Source organism: Tauraco erythrolophus, chromosome 2 (assembly GCF_009769465.1).
Source record: "Tauraco erythrolophus isolate bTauEry1 chromosome 2, bTauEry1.pri, whole genome shotgun sequence".
In the NCBI taxonomy this organism is placed as follows: domain Eukaryota; kingdom Metazoa; phylum Chordata; class Aves; order Musophagiformes; family Musophagidae; genus Tauraco; species Tauraco erythrolophus.
In genome coordinates, this window is record NC_141466.1 from 36,572,623 (window position 1) to 36,592,504 (window position 19,882).

Here is a 19,882-nt window from a genome sequence, read left to right on the forward strand (position 1 = left end):
AGAATCACAGAATGAATTTTCTGTTCAGAAAAGCTAAATTTCTCAAGCAAGCTGCATTTTTAAGACGACTGCAGCACCCAATTTGGTGAGAACAAAGTTGGTAAGACACTCTGGTTTAGTTTGCAGCCAGACGTGATATGCAGGTACCCATAGTGATCAAGGCCTTTCCAACTTGTTTTTGCTAATGACCTAGATGTTCCAAGAACCTGGGGGGAGCATGGCCAGGGTGACTGATGCCTAAATTGGCAAATAAGTATTCCATACCATGTAACATCATGCACACTACAAATGTGAAAGTTTGTTAGGGCTGGCCTCTCTTTCTCAATGGTCACTATCCCTGTGAGGGTCTCGCCTTCCTTCTGCTCCCAAGGCCTACTCTCTTCCAGGATTGCAGTTTCAGGATTTTCCTGCTCCAGGATCGCTAGATGGTAACGGGCTGGACATTGGTCAAGGGGTGGTTAGCAACTGCACCATACATCACTTGTCTGTATACAGTATTATTATTTTTGATTTTATTTTATTTCAATTATTTATTCAATAGTTCTTATCTCAACCCACGGGTCTTCCTTCCTTTTCCCCAATTTGCCTTCTCAAGTGCAGAGGGGTCACTCAGTAATAGAACAGCTGGCTAGTGTTTAGCCTCGGATACAAGCTAAACACAGACACACATTTCCAAGCAGACTTAGTGACCAAAATCTGAAAATGAGTTAAATAATGCTGGTAGTATGAGTTTTAATCAAACTTCCAAGTGTTTATGGCAGTCACAGTGATCTAAACACATCCATTATCCCCTACTAAATTCCTCCATTCATGACAGTTTATTAAGAAGAAGGTGGATATTTATATTTTCCATTTAAAATTCGACATGCAGCTCAGTACTAGTCAGAAGGTGCACACCTGCTTTCAAAGTAGATGTGACCTTTACGTAAGGTAACATACATTCAACAGATTTTATTTTATTTAGTTGAATTTTATAAATCATACCAAGTCTTAGGTTTATAATGTAGTATTTGTCAACAGAAGGCAGTCTCAATCCAGGTAACAGAATGTCTGAAGTAAATGTTTAGATTGTCTAAAAAATATTCAGCGATTATTTACCTTAAAAACAAAACCCATGCACCTTTCTGGAACTTAAGAAAAACACCCACATTCACAGTCAAGTATGACTGCTTTAATAGAAAAGGGAGAAAAATTATGTAGTAAGGTTGGATTTCACTACAAATCACACAGCCAGACAGAAGAATGTTCTAGTTTCCAGAGGATTAGAAGAATCATATTTGAAATGGTTAGGTGTACTCAAAACAACCAACAAATATAATGTATATGCATGGGCTTTTTCACTACTAAAACAGAGCAAAGAAGTCCTGACAGATTTATAACAGGCATTTTTATGTCTACATTCAAGAATAGAATCCTAAAGAATGGAAGTAACCAGGATGATTCCATAAGAACTGGCCAATTTGAAGAGAAGCAAGCCAGAAACCTGGATATAATCTTATAAATCTCCTGTGTGTACTGAAAATTAAAGACTGAAACACAAAACATCATTTGCGTAGTGTAAATCAAGGATAATGAAGGACTGTGCTAATTTGTGTATACGTAAAAAGAATTTTAAAAATGGATGGAAGGAAGTAGCCATGATCGGAGTTAGCAAGAGCTTCCAAGGAAGCGCTTGAGCATGTTGAAAAATAACAGACCCCTGTGCAATGACACAACTTTTAACCTATAACAAAAAAACCTGCCATTATTAAATCTATTTTATTTTTAAAAAACTTTTAAGTTCCAAATAACATCCTATTAGTCTGTCTCAAAAACCAAGACACTGTCCATGTTCCCATAAAAGGAAAAGAAGGAAAAAGGTAGGTGTACTTTCATCAAAAAGCTTAGTGAAATCTTTTTTGTAAACATCTGACCATGTCTGATCTGTGGATCTGATCAGGTCTGAAACATCTGTGGAGAGAATGCAATGTTTGCTTTTATGTTTCATTGGACATTGGGAAGGCAGTGATTTTGGTTTATTTTTACATGAACAAACCCTATATAAAAAAACTCTATTAGCAGAGGTGAATTTTTAAACAGTGATGGGAGAAATTAATACAAGTCTACATGCCTTTGTTTGTCTTCATTAATGTAACATTCAGCTAAAAATCATGACTTTTCAGACAAGTTCTTTATTGAAAACTTAATAAACTGTAAATAAAATATTAAAGACAGACACTTAAGCTTATTCAAAATAACCTATTATGTAATACTTAATATCCTGTAGTTACTGTTCCAAACATACATTACACATACCCAAACAACCCGTTATACAACGGCATGTTGGTTATAATAACAATAACTTGAACTATTGCAAGTGCAGAATTCTACTCATGAGTGAAAGTTCCACTGTTCTTTGTCAAAACTAAGCCACTGAAAAAAGAATGCAGGATAAGAGTATCCTTCATTCACCTAGTAAGCCAAACTACTGTTTTTGCAGTCCTTAGAGCAGTAGTCCCTAACAAGAAAATGTTCCTAACTGGTCATCTTTATCAGAAAAATTCAGGAGCTGTTATGGGGCTAGTTGGGGTTTGGTTTTGTTGTTTGGCTTTTTATTTATTTATTTAAGCGTATGCATGTATTTAAGACAATCCACAAGCTACGAAAAAAAACACATTAGAGCATTATGTATCACATTTGGTTAAGATAAGCAGGTGAAGGGTCATCCAGGTTTTGAAATTCCACAAGATAAATATGTGGGAATAGATTACAATTACAACATAAAGGCAAGAAGAGTCCTTATTTTGACTGAAGTACATACAATTCTTGCATTCCTTCTTCTCTGTCAAACTGATGGAAACCAGTCCAGACTGGAAATTCTGGATTTGTTCCCTGGACATTAGGTTCAAAGATCAAAAGAGCAGGAGAGGACACACATCACATAGAACTTGAAGGATTTATTTTCTCAAGTGACTCTGTGATAAGACAGCCTCACTAACCAACAATGCTATATGGATCAGCATACAAGAATGCAGACAAGGACACCCCTCAGCTATGTATGGGTTGGATATTTGATGACTGGCCCAACTATATCTAGCTATCTTATCAACTTCTCCTTCCTGCAAAGGTAACCAAATCAAGTGCACTTTAGCAATATGAAACACTTCCAGAGAAAGTTACAATAACATACCACTTTTTATTATACATGATACCAAATAAAGAGATCAGTCTGTTACAAGCTAGGGGCAGTAGTAACAAGCAAGCAGACACTAAATGCTTAAACATTGTTCCTGTCAGCTTTAAACACAAGTGACAATCTCAAGCTATCCCGTAGGGGTATGAATATTTGCTGAATCCTTTAAAGGAATAGTCCATGACTCTTAAATCAAATGATATCTTGCAGTAAGGAAAACAGAACATGCATCCTGAGTGAGCCTTGGCAATTCAGTCATGGAAAGAAGAAATTCTTGAGAGGATGTTAGAAATATTTTTCTACCTCCTAGCTCTGTATAGAGGAAACAATAGCACATGCAGACAACATTGGTAAGGCACTGACAAGTATGTCAGTGAATGCTTTAACTGTATTTTAATAATCTTCCAGTGTTTTACTAATGTGCTATTTAACATTTTGGAAGAGGAAAGACTTTAACAATCTAGTTCTGCTCATTTAGCACTGATTTATATCAATGATCAAGTAGGTAAATAAACATAAAACTAAATGTAGTACCTCAGTTTCTTACTGTTTCCCATCATGTTGAGGCCAATTGAGTTCCCTTTGAAAAATCTCAAGCCTCCAGCTTTGCCTCGCCTTGCGTATGTTTTTATGGAATCACCACTGGTGCCGACAGCTCCAGGCCGAAAACGAAGTGACTGTAACAAGAGAATTCACATATATTAAAATACTTGTATAAAAGTTAAAAGGAAAAAAAATGTAAAATATTTATATAAATATTAATTTGGCTTCATTTTCAGACTGTTTTTGTACCAATTTTCATGTACAATATATCCCATCTACACCCCTACTCACTAGGATTCTTTACTAAACAAAATATGAATATTTTCAAAGTATTATGAAGCATCTTAGAGCAGTAAGCTATTTCAGTATACATCAAAAAACACAAAAAGTGTAGCTTTTGCCTATGTATCTGGTGAAGGGGCTGGAAAATAAAACTTATGAGGAGCAGCTGAGGGAATTGGGGCTGTTTAGTCTAGAGAAGAGGAGGCTGAGGGGAGACCTGATTACAGCCTACAAATACTTGAGAAGGGATGGTGGGGAGGTGGGGGAAGGGCTCTTTACATTAATGATGGGTGATAGGACAAGAGGAAATGGGTATAAGCTTAGTCAGGGGAGGTTCAGGTTGCATGTTAGAAAGAATTTCTTCTCTGAAAGGGTTGTCAGCCACTGGAAGAGGCTGCCCAGGGAGGTGGTTGAGTCCCCATCCCTGAATGTGTTTAAGAAAAGGGTGGATGAACTACTTAGGGATATGGTTTAATGGGGGATTAGGGACGGTTGGACTCGATGATCTCTAAGGTCTTTTCCAACCTAGAAATTCTACGAAATCTTCTCCTTTTATATATATACACACACATATGCATACAAAATTTGGAATCTGACAGTAGGCAATCATGGGATATAATGATTAATATTTTAATTAAAAACATAATCCCATTAATGATAATTGTAAAACTTAAAACTAGTTGTCCATGCTCATATTTTCAGAATACTATACAAATAAACTAGATCTATAGGAGTCAGAGGCACAAAAACATTATGGGTAGAGAGATAAACAGCTTGACCATATGTTGCTAAACCAACACATAAGCTTTCATTTTGTAATACCCCACAGATTACTATGCAACATTGTTTAAGAACCTAGCAAGCCTTAAAGATACATTTTCACCAGGAGAGATAAACAGAGCACTTACCTTTCTTTCTTCATTGGGACTGAAAGGCCCATCACTGTCATCTACGCTGAGCAGATTTGCCTCACTAGATAGGTGTGGGAGAGAAAGGTACATAAATTGTATTGCAACAGAGCACCAGCAAAACACTTCAAACACACAAAGCCCTTTTTTTTCTTTCCCTCTAAGTTTAAATGTATCACATACACATTGTATATATAGGTCCAAAATAACAGGAATATAAAGTGGGCAAGATAGTGATCCAGATGCATTATGTGAACCTGAACTTAAAAGTGTACATCAAATTATTTCATAGAAAGCAAAATTAAAAGGATGTTATTAATTCAAAGTAGAGAATACTACGGAAACTTCAATATTGATACAGTAATGTTACTGATGACATGAAATACTCTATACAATCCCTATGCATAAGTTGAGTCAAAAACTAAATTGATCTATAAAAGTTTGTTCATGCATATCAATGTTCAAACGTGTGGTTTAAAACTGCAAGCTTCACAGTGCTTTACGAGAAGAACTTACGTATAACTAAATTTTAGCCCATAGCAATTATTGCCAAAATACGTCTTCCTAAAAATAGTGTATTCAGTTTGACTCAATTGCTCATTAAAACGTATTTCTTTGGTACTTCTATGTCTGTAATCTTCAACTATTATAAAGAAGAAGAAGACACAAAAAAAGAAACCTATCCCATGACATTGTGAAAATGTACTCTCTTCAGTAATAGGCAATTATCCTCAAGTAATCTTAAGTATTTAAATTAAAACCCCAATCATGCATTTTATACTGATAGCAGCTAGATTAGGCTAAATAGATTCTCGCTTCCAGGAGAAGCAACTTGCAGATAATCCCTTCTCATCAATCCTGATAAGGTTACTCCTCTCTTGGCTGCGACACAATAAAACAACTTTTAGCCAACTTGTAATTGCGTGGTTTGGGGAGTTTTTGCTTAAGATCATTCAGGCAGAAATTACTTAAAAATACAAGCAGTTATGCCAGGAGTTCCAACGAACAGCTACAGAAGAGAAACAATGATGGAGGTGAAGATGGAAACGTTTCTTAGCTGCAGGCATGAGATACTGACTGAAACATACCTAGTGACTTAAGCTCTTCATATATAAGGCAACTACTCAGTACTCGCCCCCTGCTCCAATTTCTGAAAAACTTCTTCCATGCACAAGATTTCCCTTCCTGTTACAACTTATTGCATTTTATGCAATATAGATATTACTGCATCAAATAAAATAAAAGAAAAAAGTTCTTGACACCTAGGGTGAGAACTGCAGACCCTGAAAGTTTGGGAGATAAGACTGTGTGCACAGTTGGTTTTGATACGGAAAGAACGATGTAAACATCAACACTGAGCACTGTTGCATTTCCCTTTCGTTTACAATTCTAGGTGTGTAATGGTAAAATGAACAGTGTAGTGGATCATCACTAATTTGTGGGATAAAGTGTCCCAAAGACAAAAGAGTATAGCTGTACTTCTGTACAGACTATCCGTGGGTATCAACATTTTAAAATACTGTAACATTTTTTTTAAACTGTCTTTCAGAATAGATTATTCTTTCGAGGGAGGGTCACTGAGCTTTCTTAACCCTTCATCAGAAGACAATGAGTTTAATGATTTCAGAAATTTTCCAGATTCTAAAGAATAAATAAAACACTGCAGCACAGACATGAATAGCAACTTATGGTACCTGCAGCTCTGGCGTTCACCTACTGTGCTGACCTAGTCAGATCATTTCACCTCTAGATACACTTTCCTTCTTCAGCTCCAGCCTGGAGAAAAATCTTGACGATTTTCAAAATGCCCCTGTACAGTAACCTATACTTTGAAGGCTTCAAGATGCCACAATGCTGCAAGCATTTTAAAGGGTATTTAGGTGGGTGACAGAGAAGAGAAGGTAATAGACTACAAATGAGCAAAACACTGAAAAAATCCTTAAATCAAACTGAACAAGAATAACTCTTGTATGATGTAACTAAGATGACATAACTGGAAAAATATTTAGGAACTGAATGTTTTTAAAGAACTAGTATTTTTAGATTTTAAGGAATGCAAAGTATATGCATCAGTACCAGAAAGGCTGTTTTTTCAGAGAGCAGAATACATAGCAACTGAGTAATGTCTATTTGCTCATGTATCACATGCTCACAGTTGCCTGCTTAAAAGATGCAATTTATACAGACAGGAAAAAAAACACTGTACCACACTCCCACATACCAGACAGTAACATTTTATCACTACTGAAACGAAATCTCAGTGGTCTTGCTGGGAGGAGGCTATGCCTCCACACTTCGTCACTTTTAACCAGGGAACCAGAGTTTCAATATTGTTCAAGAGAACAATAATTTCTAGCTTTGCGATACTTCAATTAAAATTTTAGAACAAATGAAAGTTAAGGCTTTCCTAAGATTAAGAGAAAAAACAGAAGTAAGTAATTTAGGTAAACAGAGCTCTTTCCAAAGGGGAGTACATAATTATGCATTCACATTTAGGCACTGAACAAGAAAAAAAAAAATATTTCTCTTTCCTTATCTCTAATCACTTACCATTTGTTTAATGTTTTAATACATTCAGAACTGTGCAATAGCTAGTTAGATACCTCAGTTTAATAGACCATGTTTTTACTATGATCTGCAAGCAACCCAAACTTTAAATCCCTTATCACTGAAGTTCCACTCCAATAAGCTGCAAGCATATTTCTATCAACTACCAAGTGATTCAGCCACATTTCAAACATAATCAGAATTTCTTTCTGAAAACTCTTACATACAAAAACTAGAGGCTGACATATTTCCCCTCACAGTGCACTGAGTACATTCTTTATTTTAAATTACATATTGGTAGGCAGCACAATAAAAAAAGCCCTAAAACCAGAGCCACAAGAGAAGCAGTGGTATTATTCAGCTCATGCACAATGCCATCCTGTTAAAAATAGCCTTAACTAAAACTGCTAAAAATTAAGAACTGAGGCTCTGAACAAAAAGAGTTTTATCAATTTTAAGGCTATAGTGCCTAAACAGGGTCACAAAAGAAGCAAAAACATTATATAAATATGAGACTTTTTTTTTTTTGAAAAAGGAATAAAACGGGAAAAAGTACTGGAAAAAACCTAAACAGAAATTTAAAAAAGTATTATTGGTTTTCCAGTTGGAATAGAAGGGAATAAGCACTTTATCCCTGAAATGAAAGAAAAAAAACCTAAAACTTTTGGAAAGAAAATGTTAAGAAAGGATACCAAAGTGCAAATAAATTAGACCCATTCATTTGTATTCAGTTTTCTGATAAGGCTGTTATTGAAGAAATCTCAGTGGAAGGTCCAAGTCTGGACTATTAGAAAACCACTACGACAGCCAAGAGAAAACTGAGCCCACCAGTTTACAAAACCACAATATATTGTGACATATTTCAAAAACATTTAAATAGATACTAAAAAGGAAGCGAACATAGAATCACAGAATCACAGAACGGTTAGAGTTGGAAGGGACCTCAAAGATCATCTAGTTCCAACCCCCCTGCCATGGGCAGGGAAACCCTCCACTACACCAAGCTGCCCAAAGCCTCATCCAACCTGACCTTGAACACTTCCAGGGATGGGGCATCCACAACTTCTCTGGGCAACCTGTTCCAGTTCCTCACCATCCTCTGAGTGAAAAATTTCTTCCTTATATCCAATCTAAATCTGCCCTCTTTCAGTTTAAAGCCATTGCCCCTTGTCCTAGCACTACACACCCTTGTAAAAAGATCCTCCCCAGCTTTCCTGTAGGCCCCCTTTAAGTACTGGAAGGCTGCAATAAGATCACCCCGGAGCCTTCTCTTCTCCAGGCTGAACAGCCCCAACTCTCTCCGCCTGTCTTCATAGCAGAGTTGTTCCAGTCCTTGGATCATCTTTGTGGCCCTCCTCTGGACCCGCTCCAGAAGCTCCCTGTTCTTCTTGTGTTGGGGACTCCAGAGCTGAACACAGTATTCCAGGTGGGGTCTCACAAGAGCAGAGCAGAGGGGCAGAATCGCCTCCCTTGACCTGCTGGCCATGTTCCTTTTGATGCAGCCCAGGGTGTTTATAGATGAGAAGCTCAACATGAGCGGCAGTGCGCTCATGCGGCCCAGAAGGCCAACCGCATCCTGGGATGTATCAAGAGAAGCGTGGTCAGCAGGTCAAGAGAGGTGATTCTCCCACTTTAATCTGCACTTGTGAGACCCCACCTCGAATACTGCATCCAGTTCTGGTGTCCCCACCATAAGAGAGACATAGATTTGTTGAAGAGTGTTCAGAGGAGGGCCACAAAGATGATCCAGGGGCTGGAGCACCTCTGCTACTAGGACAGGTTGCAGGAGCTGGGATTGTTCAGCCTTGAAAAGAGAAGACTTTGGGGGAACCTAATAGCTGCCTGAAGGGAACCTACAGGAAGGCTGGGGAGGGACTTTCTACAAGAGTGTCCACTGATAGGACAAGGGGAAATGGGTTTAAGTTGAAGGAGAACAGATTTAGATTAGATCTTAGGAAGAAATTCTTCAGTACGAGGGTGGTGAGACTTTGGAATAGATTGCCCAGAGAAGTTGTGGATGCCCCCTCCCTGGAGGTGTTCAAGGCCAGGTTGGACAGAGCCTTGAGTAGCCTGATCTAGTTGAGAGGTGTCCCTGTCTATCACAGGGAGGTTGGATTAGATGATTTCTGAGGTCCCTTCCAGCCTATGCCATTCTATGATTCTCTGATACAGTTGGCTTTCTGGGCTGCCAGCGCACATTGCCAGCTCATATTGAGCTTCTCATCTACCAGCACTCCCAAGTCCTTTTCCTCAGGGCTGCTCTCAATCCATTCTCCAACTAGCCTGTACTTGTGCTTGGGATTGCCCCAACCCATGTGCAGGACCTTGCACTTGGCCTTGTTGAACTTCATGAGGTTCACACAGGCCCACCTCTCCAGCCTATCAAGGTCCCTCCGGATGGCATCCCTTCCCTCCAGCGTGTCCAAAACACCACACAACTTGGTGTCATCTGCAAACTTGCTGAGGGTGCACTCAATCCCACTGTCCATGTCACCCACAAAGATGTTAAATAGCATTGGCCCCAGTACCGATCCCTGAGGAACACCACTCGTCACTGGCCTCCACGTGGACATTGAACTGTTGAGCACAACTCTCTGAGTGCGACCATCCAGCCAATTCCTTATCCACCGAGTGGTCCATCTGACAAATCCATGTCTCTCCAGTTTAGAGACACGGATGTCATGTGGGACAGTAGCAAATGCTTTGGATAAGTCCAGGTAGACAATGTCAGCTGCTCTTCCCCTATCCATCAATGCTGTAACCTCATCATAGAAGGCCACCAAATTAGTCAGGCAGGATTTGCCCTTAGTGAAGCCATGTTGGCTGTCACCAATCACCTCCTTATTTTCTATGTGCCTTTGCATAGTCGCCAGGAGGATCTGCTCCATGATCTTGCCGGGCACGGAGGTAAGACTGACTGGCCTGTAGTTCTCTGGGTCTTTTTTATTTCCCTTTTTAAAGATGGGGGCTATGTTTCCCCTTTTCCAGTCAGTGGGAACTTCACCATGATGGAAATAATGGATAGTAGCTTAGCAACTTCATCTCCCAGTTCCCTCAGGACCCACGGATGCACCTCATCAGGTCCCATGGACTCGTCCACCTCCAGGTTCTTAAGATAGTCTCGGACCTGATCTTCTCCTACAGTGGGCAGTTCTTCATTCTCCCAGTCCCTGCCTTTGCCTTCTGTGGCTTAGGCTGTGCAGCTGGAGCTCTTGCCAGTGAAGACTGAGGCAAAGAAATCATTGAGAACCTCAGCATTCTCCATATCCCGGGTAGCCAGGTCCCCCATTTCCTTCTGGAGAGGGCCTACATTTTCCCTAGACCTCTTTTTATCACTGACATATCTATAGAAGTTTTTCTTGTGGCCCTTGATGTCCCTGGACAGATTATCCAAGACACTTCAAGAACAATCATCTGTAAAACCAGAAAGTGTCTTATGTTAATTTCAGCAACCAATTTAATATACCACTTTTGACAGGTTTGTACCGTCCTTTCATGTCTTCTGCACATAAGATGTACATTGTTTCCATCATTTATTCTGTGACATCTACACAGGTTTCAGTGCGTTCAACTGACCAACTGGTCTTTTTTACTACTGTTCTATGTTAAGCTTCCTCTCCTCTATGACCTCCAAGTAGAAAGCAAGAAAATTCTCAAGTCACCTGCTATCATCTTGATTATTCTCTTAAGTAGATAAAATCTTGTAAATCATCAAAAATGTTACTTTTACTCTTTCAAGTGGACTAAAGATTATCTGCAGACATTTACTTTGGGACACTTGTCAATTACAATTTGAATTTCCATCACTTTAGTTCCATGCTGGTTATGAACTCCAGCAGCGTTTAAAAATGTCTATATTGTGTTGGGTGATTATTTTATTTTTCCAAATCTTCTTTAGCTTACAAAAGTTCTTTACTCTTTTGTGTTCATTACTTGACACCTTATTATGACACAGTCCATCTAATTCTGCAAGTAAGTTAAATGACACACTTTTAAAATAATCTCCCTACTCTAAAAATTGCTTTGGTAGGAGGCCATTAGCCACATATTTTGTGTTCACCTCATTGAGGAAAGACAATCCAAGCAGACATCCAGTACCGGCCAACAACATTAGCACAGATCTCATGGGGTAACACAAGAATACAGCCAACCCATTAAGTGCTGGAATGTTATTCTTGGGCCAGTTCAAAACAAACTTATTGTGTGTCTGCCATTAAGAGGGCAAAAAGCTGTGATAAGGTCAGACACTAAAATGCTGGTGCCTCAACAACAAGCATGTGATGCATCCAGACGCTTGTTTCAGATTTACAGCTTTCTCCACATAGAAATGCAGGAGGTTACAAGCATTGCTAGTAAATATCAGCATACCACAGCAAATAAGAATGACATTTTTAAAAAACTGCCAGAATGCGTACTTATTGCATAGTATATTCAAAATACTGGGACAACACAAAGTTTTATGATGGAACAATTCTGTGAACTAAAGCTGCTAATCTTTTAAATGTTCTGCTAAAGGTAAAAGGAATTTAGAAAGAAAAGGACAATTTACTGTCAAATAAAGATTCCCTTCTGTCAGTATTTTGTTACACAAAGTAAAACGTGTCAGAAAAGTAAAATACACAAATTATTTCAAAATGCTCAAAGCTTACAATGTCATTAAGACAAAAAAAAAAAACAAACCCAAACAGGTGTTACCAAAAGTAAATATATTGGGAGCTTAAAACATATAGCTGTCTGGAGGGAGTGAGAAGTTGCTTGAAATTATATCAGAGGATGGGTAAGCAAAAAAGGCAGGATCTCCAGTTTAAATCAATTTTCAGCTACTCTTTTATCTGTACTTCCAGATACGATTCTGCATAATTTACAGGTATAAAAATGAATTACTGATGTGAGGTGGTAATAAAATTTCAATATTGGCTACAGGAAAACTGTTTATCATACAGAATATTTGAAAGGAATGAAAAAATCACTCAGAAATACCATCTTAGTATCAGATACAATTATATAAAACATACGTTCCATAATCAGTTTTTCAAACTTTTTTCTTAGCATCACTACACTATATACATCTCATTCTGTGTTCTTAAGTCAACATCAGCTGGAGACAGATGGAAACCTGTAAATTAGTAGAATCAAAAAAGCTGCCACGCTTACAAATGTGAGTTACTTTTATTTCTGAAGACAAGTAAAATGCAAATACTAACTGCATCGTATAAACTGTTACTACACTTAGAACATCTTGCTGTGCACCACAAATGGATGTAAAATTGCTAAAAAAAGCAAGCGTAATTTTATAAAACTAAATTCCCTGAGTTTGAGAACCTTTTAAAAAGTTATTTTAAATTCTGATACAGTCCTGTTTTGACTAAAGCTCTTAATGCTTACCTCACACTTCAATGAACTCCTGAACTCATTTTTTAGTGACTAAAACTTCAAATTTCTTAATGTTTTTATAAGATTACAGCATAACCACTTAGGCTGCAGCAGCAGGCTAAGTGTCTACTTTCCTATCTCCCTTCCAATGCACAATACTTGGTAGAATATTACAAGATACAAATTTGTATAAGAATTATCTTTTTTACTTAACCACAGGATTCAGTTTCTCCTTACTAGAGAACTATAGCATCTTTTTTAAACTTGCAGGTCCTACTTTCCAAATAAATATCTGACAACAAATAAACCTAACATGCACTCTTCATGCATGAAACTTGTTCTTTTAACAATTCATTAGTCTTTTTGGAAATAAATACATTAATACCAAGAAAACATATTAGCAACAATAAAATGTCACAAGGACAAAGCCTGTATTCAAACCACACAAATAGAGTTTAAGTTTTAGTCAAAAATATGAAGTAAAGAATTAAATGACCAGGAAACAAAAACAGCCTTAACTTGACCCAGTGAGATAAGCTCAAGGGAAAAAAAACCACAGTCTTTTAAACTCAGTTTAACTGGCTGTAGGCCTATAGCCACTGAAGTACCTTCATAACTGTGAAGTACTGAGTAGCATCACCACTAAAAGGAAAAGTTGAAACTGCTTGGATACTCTACCTTTCCATTTCCTTACCTTGCGTGTTGACATATTTCCTGTCTGTGTTCCTTAGACTTACACAGTAGCTCTGTGTAACACTTTGAAATGTGCCGTGCCCTATGTTGTAAGCCACACGTTCGCAATAAAATTTAAATTATAATACACTGTTATACGGCAATACTATTTAAAATAACTTCTTTGAAACCGTTTTTATTAATTGCTAAAATTTTTAAGATATTATATATCGTTTCTTATTCATAAATTACAAAAAATATTTATTTATAAATAGACACTTATACTTTTAATAGCCTAGATAAAAGCATCCTTACTCTTTCTCTGCATCTCCTTCACTTTCTTCTGCATGATCAAAGCTCCAATTATTTTTAAAACCTCCATCTCTCTTGGACTGTGATCTATCCAAAGCTGAAATGAGAACAAGTTAAGATAAGTCTTGATTTCAACCTGAGTTATTAATCAACACAAACTAGAGGAGTAAACCAGATGTATATATTTTCCCCAAGTATTTATTTTGTTGATGTTAATGTTTAACTATCATTTGACAAAATAAGTTCATCAATGCAGTGGTGATTCATTTCCCTAAATAAAAACAAGTGAGTATCTGTTAACACCTTGATTACTAATGGAACAAGTTAGGAAGCTATTAAAAATGATGACATGAGGTAGTTTTACAAGGATTTCAACTCTTTTACTGACACCTGTAAATTTAAGGGTTCCTTCTCTGATATGAATATGCCACATGCAGAAAAGATATTCACATTTATTATTTAAATGTCTAATATCCAAGAACATATTTTATTTTTCCGTATACAAGCAACAGTTCTGAACTGCACCAAGCACAATTTCAACATACTTTTTTTTTTTTCAGTTCAACATCTGACATTGACTTGAATTAACATCTGATGCTAAATGAAATTTCAGCTTTAGTATCAACTAAGTAAAAATTGGAACTTTCTGAGAACAGTCACACTACATCAAATCTCTGATTTATCTACTGCGATATCCAAAAGTATGGACATTTTCATATAATATGATCATATGAGAGTATTCTTACGTTAAGGAGGTCCAGAGGACAGAGACAGCACTCACTAAAGCAAGGCACCGTTCACCCTGGGCCCTAGTTATTGCGACTAAAAGCTGTCTCACACGAATTCTCTATGAAGCAGCTTTGATTTTGGTATAACTAAAATCTGTCTTTTCTTACTATGTTTTTCTTTAAATAGTTGGAAATGCATTTAGAAATAATGAATGCAACTGTATGTTTTGATAGAAAAGAAAAAAAAAAATCACAAGCAACAACAGATGTCTAGGGTAAAGTATAAACAGTGCACACAGAAATATTTATTGCATATTGAACCTCTACTTCCAGCTACTTGCATCTACCGAGAACTTCCCGAGCCATGGGTGGTATTTTTGTGTTTAGCAGCCTTTGCTAGACGTTTTCTTCTCCCTGCTAGCTTTTTTAACCAACCCTACTTTACAGAACCAACAGCATCTTGCAGCAGATAGTACCTCAATTACACAGTATATGAGTAAGTATCTCCTTTTTTTTTGTCCTGATTCAATCTGGCATCATTTGCTCCTACTTAATACTCCACTGCTCCAGTTTTTGTACTTTGGAAGACAGTAATAAGTTATCCTTTCCAATTCACTCATAGATTGCATAGATCTCTGTTGTGTTCTTTCACAGTCATCCTTTTCTCAGGCAGAAAAAGAAAAAAAACTGAATCTTTTTAATTTTTCGTCACATAAAAGCTGATTCATGCTTTTAAATAACTCTCAATGCTTCTCTCTGAACCTCTTCTTGTCTACTGTACTATTTTTGAGACAAGAAGAGGATACCAACACTATAAGGAATATCCAAGACACATACATGCAGTAGCTTGATGTTTCTGTTTTGTTCTTTACTCCTCTCCCAGAAAGTCTTAACACTGCATTTGCTGTTTTCACTGCTATGGAGAACTGCATTGATGTACTAGATAATTCCATCTTTCACTCATGATTGGCAAGAACCAGTTCAGAACCAATCACCATCTACAAAAATTCTCTTTCCTACTTCTCATTCACTTGGACTACTTGGCACTTACCTACACTGAATTTCATATATGACTTTAACCCACATAACCCCAAAACTGAGCATCTGCAATTTTCTTTAAGTAGTTGGCCGTTATACTAACCCAAGTAAAGTTTGTAACACGTACAGACTTTGTTGCCTCTCTATCTCCTTATTTCTGTACCCAATGTTAAGACAGAACATTGTGCAATTCACAGTTACTCTTTCTATTAACAAAATGAATCATTTTTGCCCTCTCTTTTCATCTGTTGCCAGCCTTTCCTTACAAAACTTCCCATTTTATCCAGAGGTAACTTAGCATTTCCAAAACCCCTTTGGTAAAGAACTCTACAGAGTGAACAATGAAATTAATTCTGGTCTTCGTTACCATTTCTATGCATTTGGTTCTATGGTCACAAAGCTCATTGATGTAAAGTTCTTTAAATTCCTCCTCTGCATTTTTGAAAAGCTGCTATCATACTAGCTACCTTCTTTACCTGTAGCAAAAAGACGATGCTAAACAACAAGCAACACACTACAGTCATTAGCTCCTTTATCCCCGTGATCCTTACATCACTTGGATGAATGCCATTTGATCCTGCTGCCTTGTTCATTTTTTGCTTAATGTACTGCAATTTCTTCCACTGATGTTTCATTTAGAGTCATATACTCTATTACATTCCGTCTTCAGAAATATTCTGGCATGAAGACCTCTAAGTGTTGTCAAAGTGAGTGCAAGCAATTCCATTTTTCAGCTACGACTTCATATTCTCCAAAGCCACCTTTTACAACTTGGCTGTCTACTGATTCTACAAATACTCCAGAAACTTTTCTGCTGAATTTGAAGAATGACTTAACAATAGCTTTTATGTCTGTTATTCACCAAAGGAGTTATTCATCAAAAAAAAAATTGTGTGTGACTCATTATAATTACAGGTTTAATCTAGCAGCTTTTCTATTATTCTTTATTTTCCCAATTCGGACGAAAGTTCAGATTCAAGAAGGACGATGCTTTATTTCAGACATCTCCCCTTACCCTGCTGTTAGCCATGCCAACATTTGGGGGGCCTTTCAAAGTCTATTTAAATAAGCACCACGCATGTGCTGTAGGCCTCCAATAGAGTCTCTTCAAAAAACTCCCAAGCTGTCTGCACATATTTGACACTGCAGCTCCATCTTTCAGTTCCTTTCCAAAAAGTTTCTTAAGATTTTCTGTAGTCGTTTTTTTGAATTAAGTACTTCTATATTGGATGGTTTGTCCACTGCTACAGACCAGCTCAGTTGTCTACGGAAGAACAGTCTTAGTATCCCCACTCTGCTCCTTCAGCTCTGGATCAATTTTCACTCTCTCTAGCATTCTTGGTTCCACCAAAAATGCAAATCTAGAAGTAAACAATCTTGTTAGCCAGACTCTTCGCTTAACTGAGTTACTTGATCTGAATGGTCACTTGGGATCTGATTCTATACAGGGATAACAAGCTATCTGACACACACGCTAAGTTTCTAACTATTTTGTAGTAAGACTTAAATTTGGAACCTCCATGTTGCAATGTTTACCATTTATACTATTATCAAGGTCATTTTAATCAGCAATACACATTCCTACCCAGACGGTGAAAAATATTCAAATAAGCAGACCTGGCCCTAAGACGTTTAGTCGACAGCAGTCAATTGCTATACCTCCGCCCAAGAAAGGCAGCGTGCTGGAGCATATTTCACCAGCAATGACAAATCATTTTTCCTCCCACTACAAGCTCCCTTTGGTGTGTTATACCAAAGGAGATGAGCAATTGTGAGTCTAGATGGAATTTAAATGGACATCTTAAAAAGGTGTATCTAACATATTTCATTGCTTTTTTAAAAACAACTGTGATCAGTTACTTGTAATTTCTTTACAAATCAATTAAAAAATTTGCTAAAAAAATTATTTTACTTTTTAATAAAACCTTTATGGTATTATTAACCACATCCTGAAGTCAGCTTTTAAAAATCCTCATAGTCTTTTTGAGTAAAACCCCCCAAAAAATTTTGGATTACAAAACAAAGTATGCTTGTAGAAAGACTGGCAGAAAGCAGATTAACACCTTTAAGTTACTGTGTGTGGACACTGTTTTGTAAGCTTCTTTAGCAGAAGTTACTATCATTTAACAGTGTCGTTAAGCAATTCCTAAATAGCAGGAAAAAAGTTCACAGTGCATCTCCATGAAATAAGAGCAGAGTTGTGCATTTCCAAAAAAAAAAAAAATCCTTTAAAATTCTGCCTAAAATATTGAAGTGAGGAGCGAAATATACAGTATTTAGTAAAGTTCTAGTGTTCAACAGAAGATAATATCTTAGATGATTTTTTTGCATGTCTTGTACCTCATGCTCTAAGGACAATCATCCCATATGAATCCATATTACAGATGACCAGAAAAACATACCTATTTCTTTTTATTGTTTTGGATATGATGCTGTACTGGGTTTGCATGGCAAGGTTTTGGCAGTGGGGGGGCTACAGGGGTGGCTTCTGTGAGAAGATGCCAGAAGCTTCCCCCATGTTTGATAAAGCAAATACCAACCAGCTCCAAAATGGACCCGCCACTGGCCAGGGCTGAGCAAATCAGTGACAGTGGTAGTGCCTCTGGGATAACATATTTAAGCAGGAGGAAAAAACTGTGCAGCTGCAGCCAGAGAGAGGAGTGAAAATATGTGAGAGAAACAATTCTGCAGACACGAAGGACAATGGAGATGGAGCGGGAGGAGGTGTGCTGGAGCTGAGATTCTCCTGCAGCCCATGGTGAGGCAGGCTGTCCCCCTGCAGCCCATGGAGATTAATGGCAAAGAAGAGATCCACCTGCAGCCTGTTGAGAACCCCACATGAGAGCAGGTGCCCAAAGAAGGCCATGACTCCATGGGAAAACCTGTGCTGGGGCAGTCTGTTAGTGAAAGACTGCAGCCCATGGAAGGGACTCATGCTGGAACAGTTCATGAAGAACTGCAGCTCATGGGAAGGACTCACGTCAGAGAATTTTGAGGAGAACTATTTCCTGTGGGAGGGATCCCACACTGGAGCAGGGGAAGAGTGTGAGGAGGAAAGAGCAGCAGAGACAATGTGCGACAAACTGACCGCAACCCCCATTCCCCGTTCCTCTGTGCCACTGCGCGGCAGGAGGTAGAGAAAATCAGAAGTGAAGCTGAGCCTGGGAAAAAGGGAGGAGTGGGGGGAAGGTGGTTTTAGATTTGTTCTTATTTCTCATTATCCTACTCTGATTTGATTAGTAATAAATTAGATTGATTTTCTGCGTGTTGAGTCTGTTTTGCCCATGATGGTAGTTGCTGAGTGATCTCTCCCTGTCCTTATCTTGACCCATGAGCCTTTCATCGTATTTTCTCTCCTCTGACCAGCTGAGGAGGAGGAGGAGTGATAGAGCAGCTTGGTGGGTGCCTGTAGACCAGCCAAGGTCAACCCACCACACGTGCCAGATGCATTTACTGTCCACACAAAGACCAATTTTTCTAGGAAAGTAACTTTTTCAGACATATCACTGGATTGCCAGAAGAACTCCCCATCACCCCTGGAATACAACAGTAGAGACCTTAAGATTTATGTTACAACACGCAGAAGCTTTTACAAGTCTTTCATCTGCTGAGATCACATCTCTCTCTCTGTGTCCAAGAACCACCGAAAACATGAAACCTAAATCAAACAAAGGTTTGGTTCAGGACCAAAGATTTTTTTCCAGGACGACCTGAAGTTTACACTCTTTTTCCCTAGTTACAGTGGTCTGAAAAAAAAGAAATAATATAAGCCTCATCTTACAAATGCTTACACCATCACAACTACAGTATCAGATAATGCAGCATTCCTACAAAAACCACAAATTAGTTTAAACGTGCTCAGAATCATTGCTTTCATCTAGACTCATTTCTAAGTAAATTAAAAAGAATGCTCCTGAGCTTTCTAATCTGTTGTTCATTTACAGTCATCACATATATTGCTAAGAAGATACAAGTACTCATAAAAATCTGACACAGAAATATTTTTTAATTGTTCTACTATCCCTGTTGCTTCATTATTCTTTCAGATAGGCTTCTTCAGGCTCCTAAGCAAAATAGTTTTTTATCTTCCAGCTTTAATACCATCAGCTTGACTATATTAACTGTGTAACCACAGTGAGGTTGCATTTTCACATTCTGAAGCAGCACTACAGCTTTACTTATTCCTCACGCTTCCTAAAAGCTGGGGCTTCTTGCTTCCATCCTGCACTCTGTGTGTGTCAGCACAGCTGTTTCTTCACTGTGAGCAAACCTAGGGAAGGAAACCACTTCAGGCAAAAATACCCTGA

The 19,882-nt window shown here is 37.9% G+C and overlaps 1 protein-coding gene across 2 annotated transcripts in view; it reads right to left on the bottom strand.

Moving 5' to 3' along the window:
- SENP6 (SUMO specific peptidase 6) overlaps positions 1–19,882 on the bottom strand; it is an 85,916-nt gene that overhangs the window by 50,123 nt on the left and 15,911 nt on the right. For both annotated transcript variants that reach the window (XM_086608267.1, XM_086608266.1), the window contains exons 2-4: positions 13,813–13,906; positions 4,906–4,969; positions 3,707–3,849 (exon numbers count right to left, since the gene is read on the bottom strand). In XM_086608267.1, the coding sequence (XP_086464393.1) occupies positions 3,707–3,849; positions 4,906–4,969; positions 13,813–13,906 (301 nt within the window). The remainder of the gene's footprint in view (positions 1–3,706; positions 3,850–4,905; positions 4,970–13,812; positions 13,907–19,882) is intronic.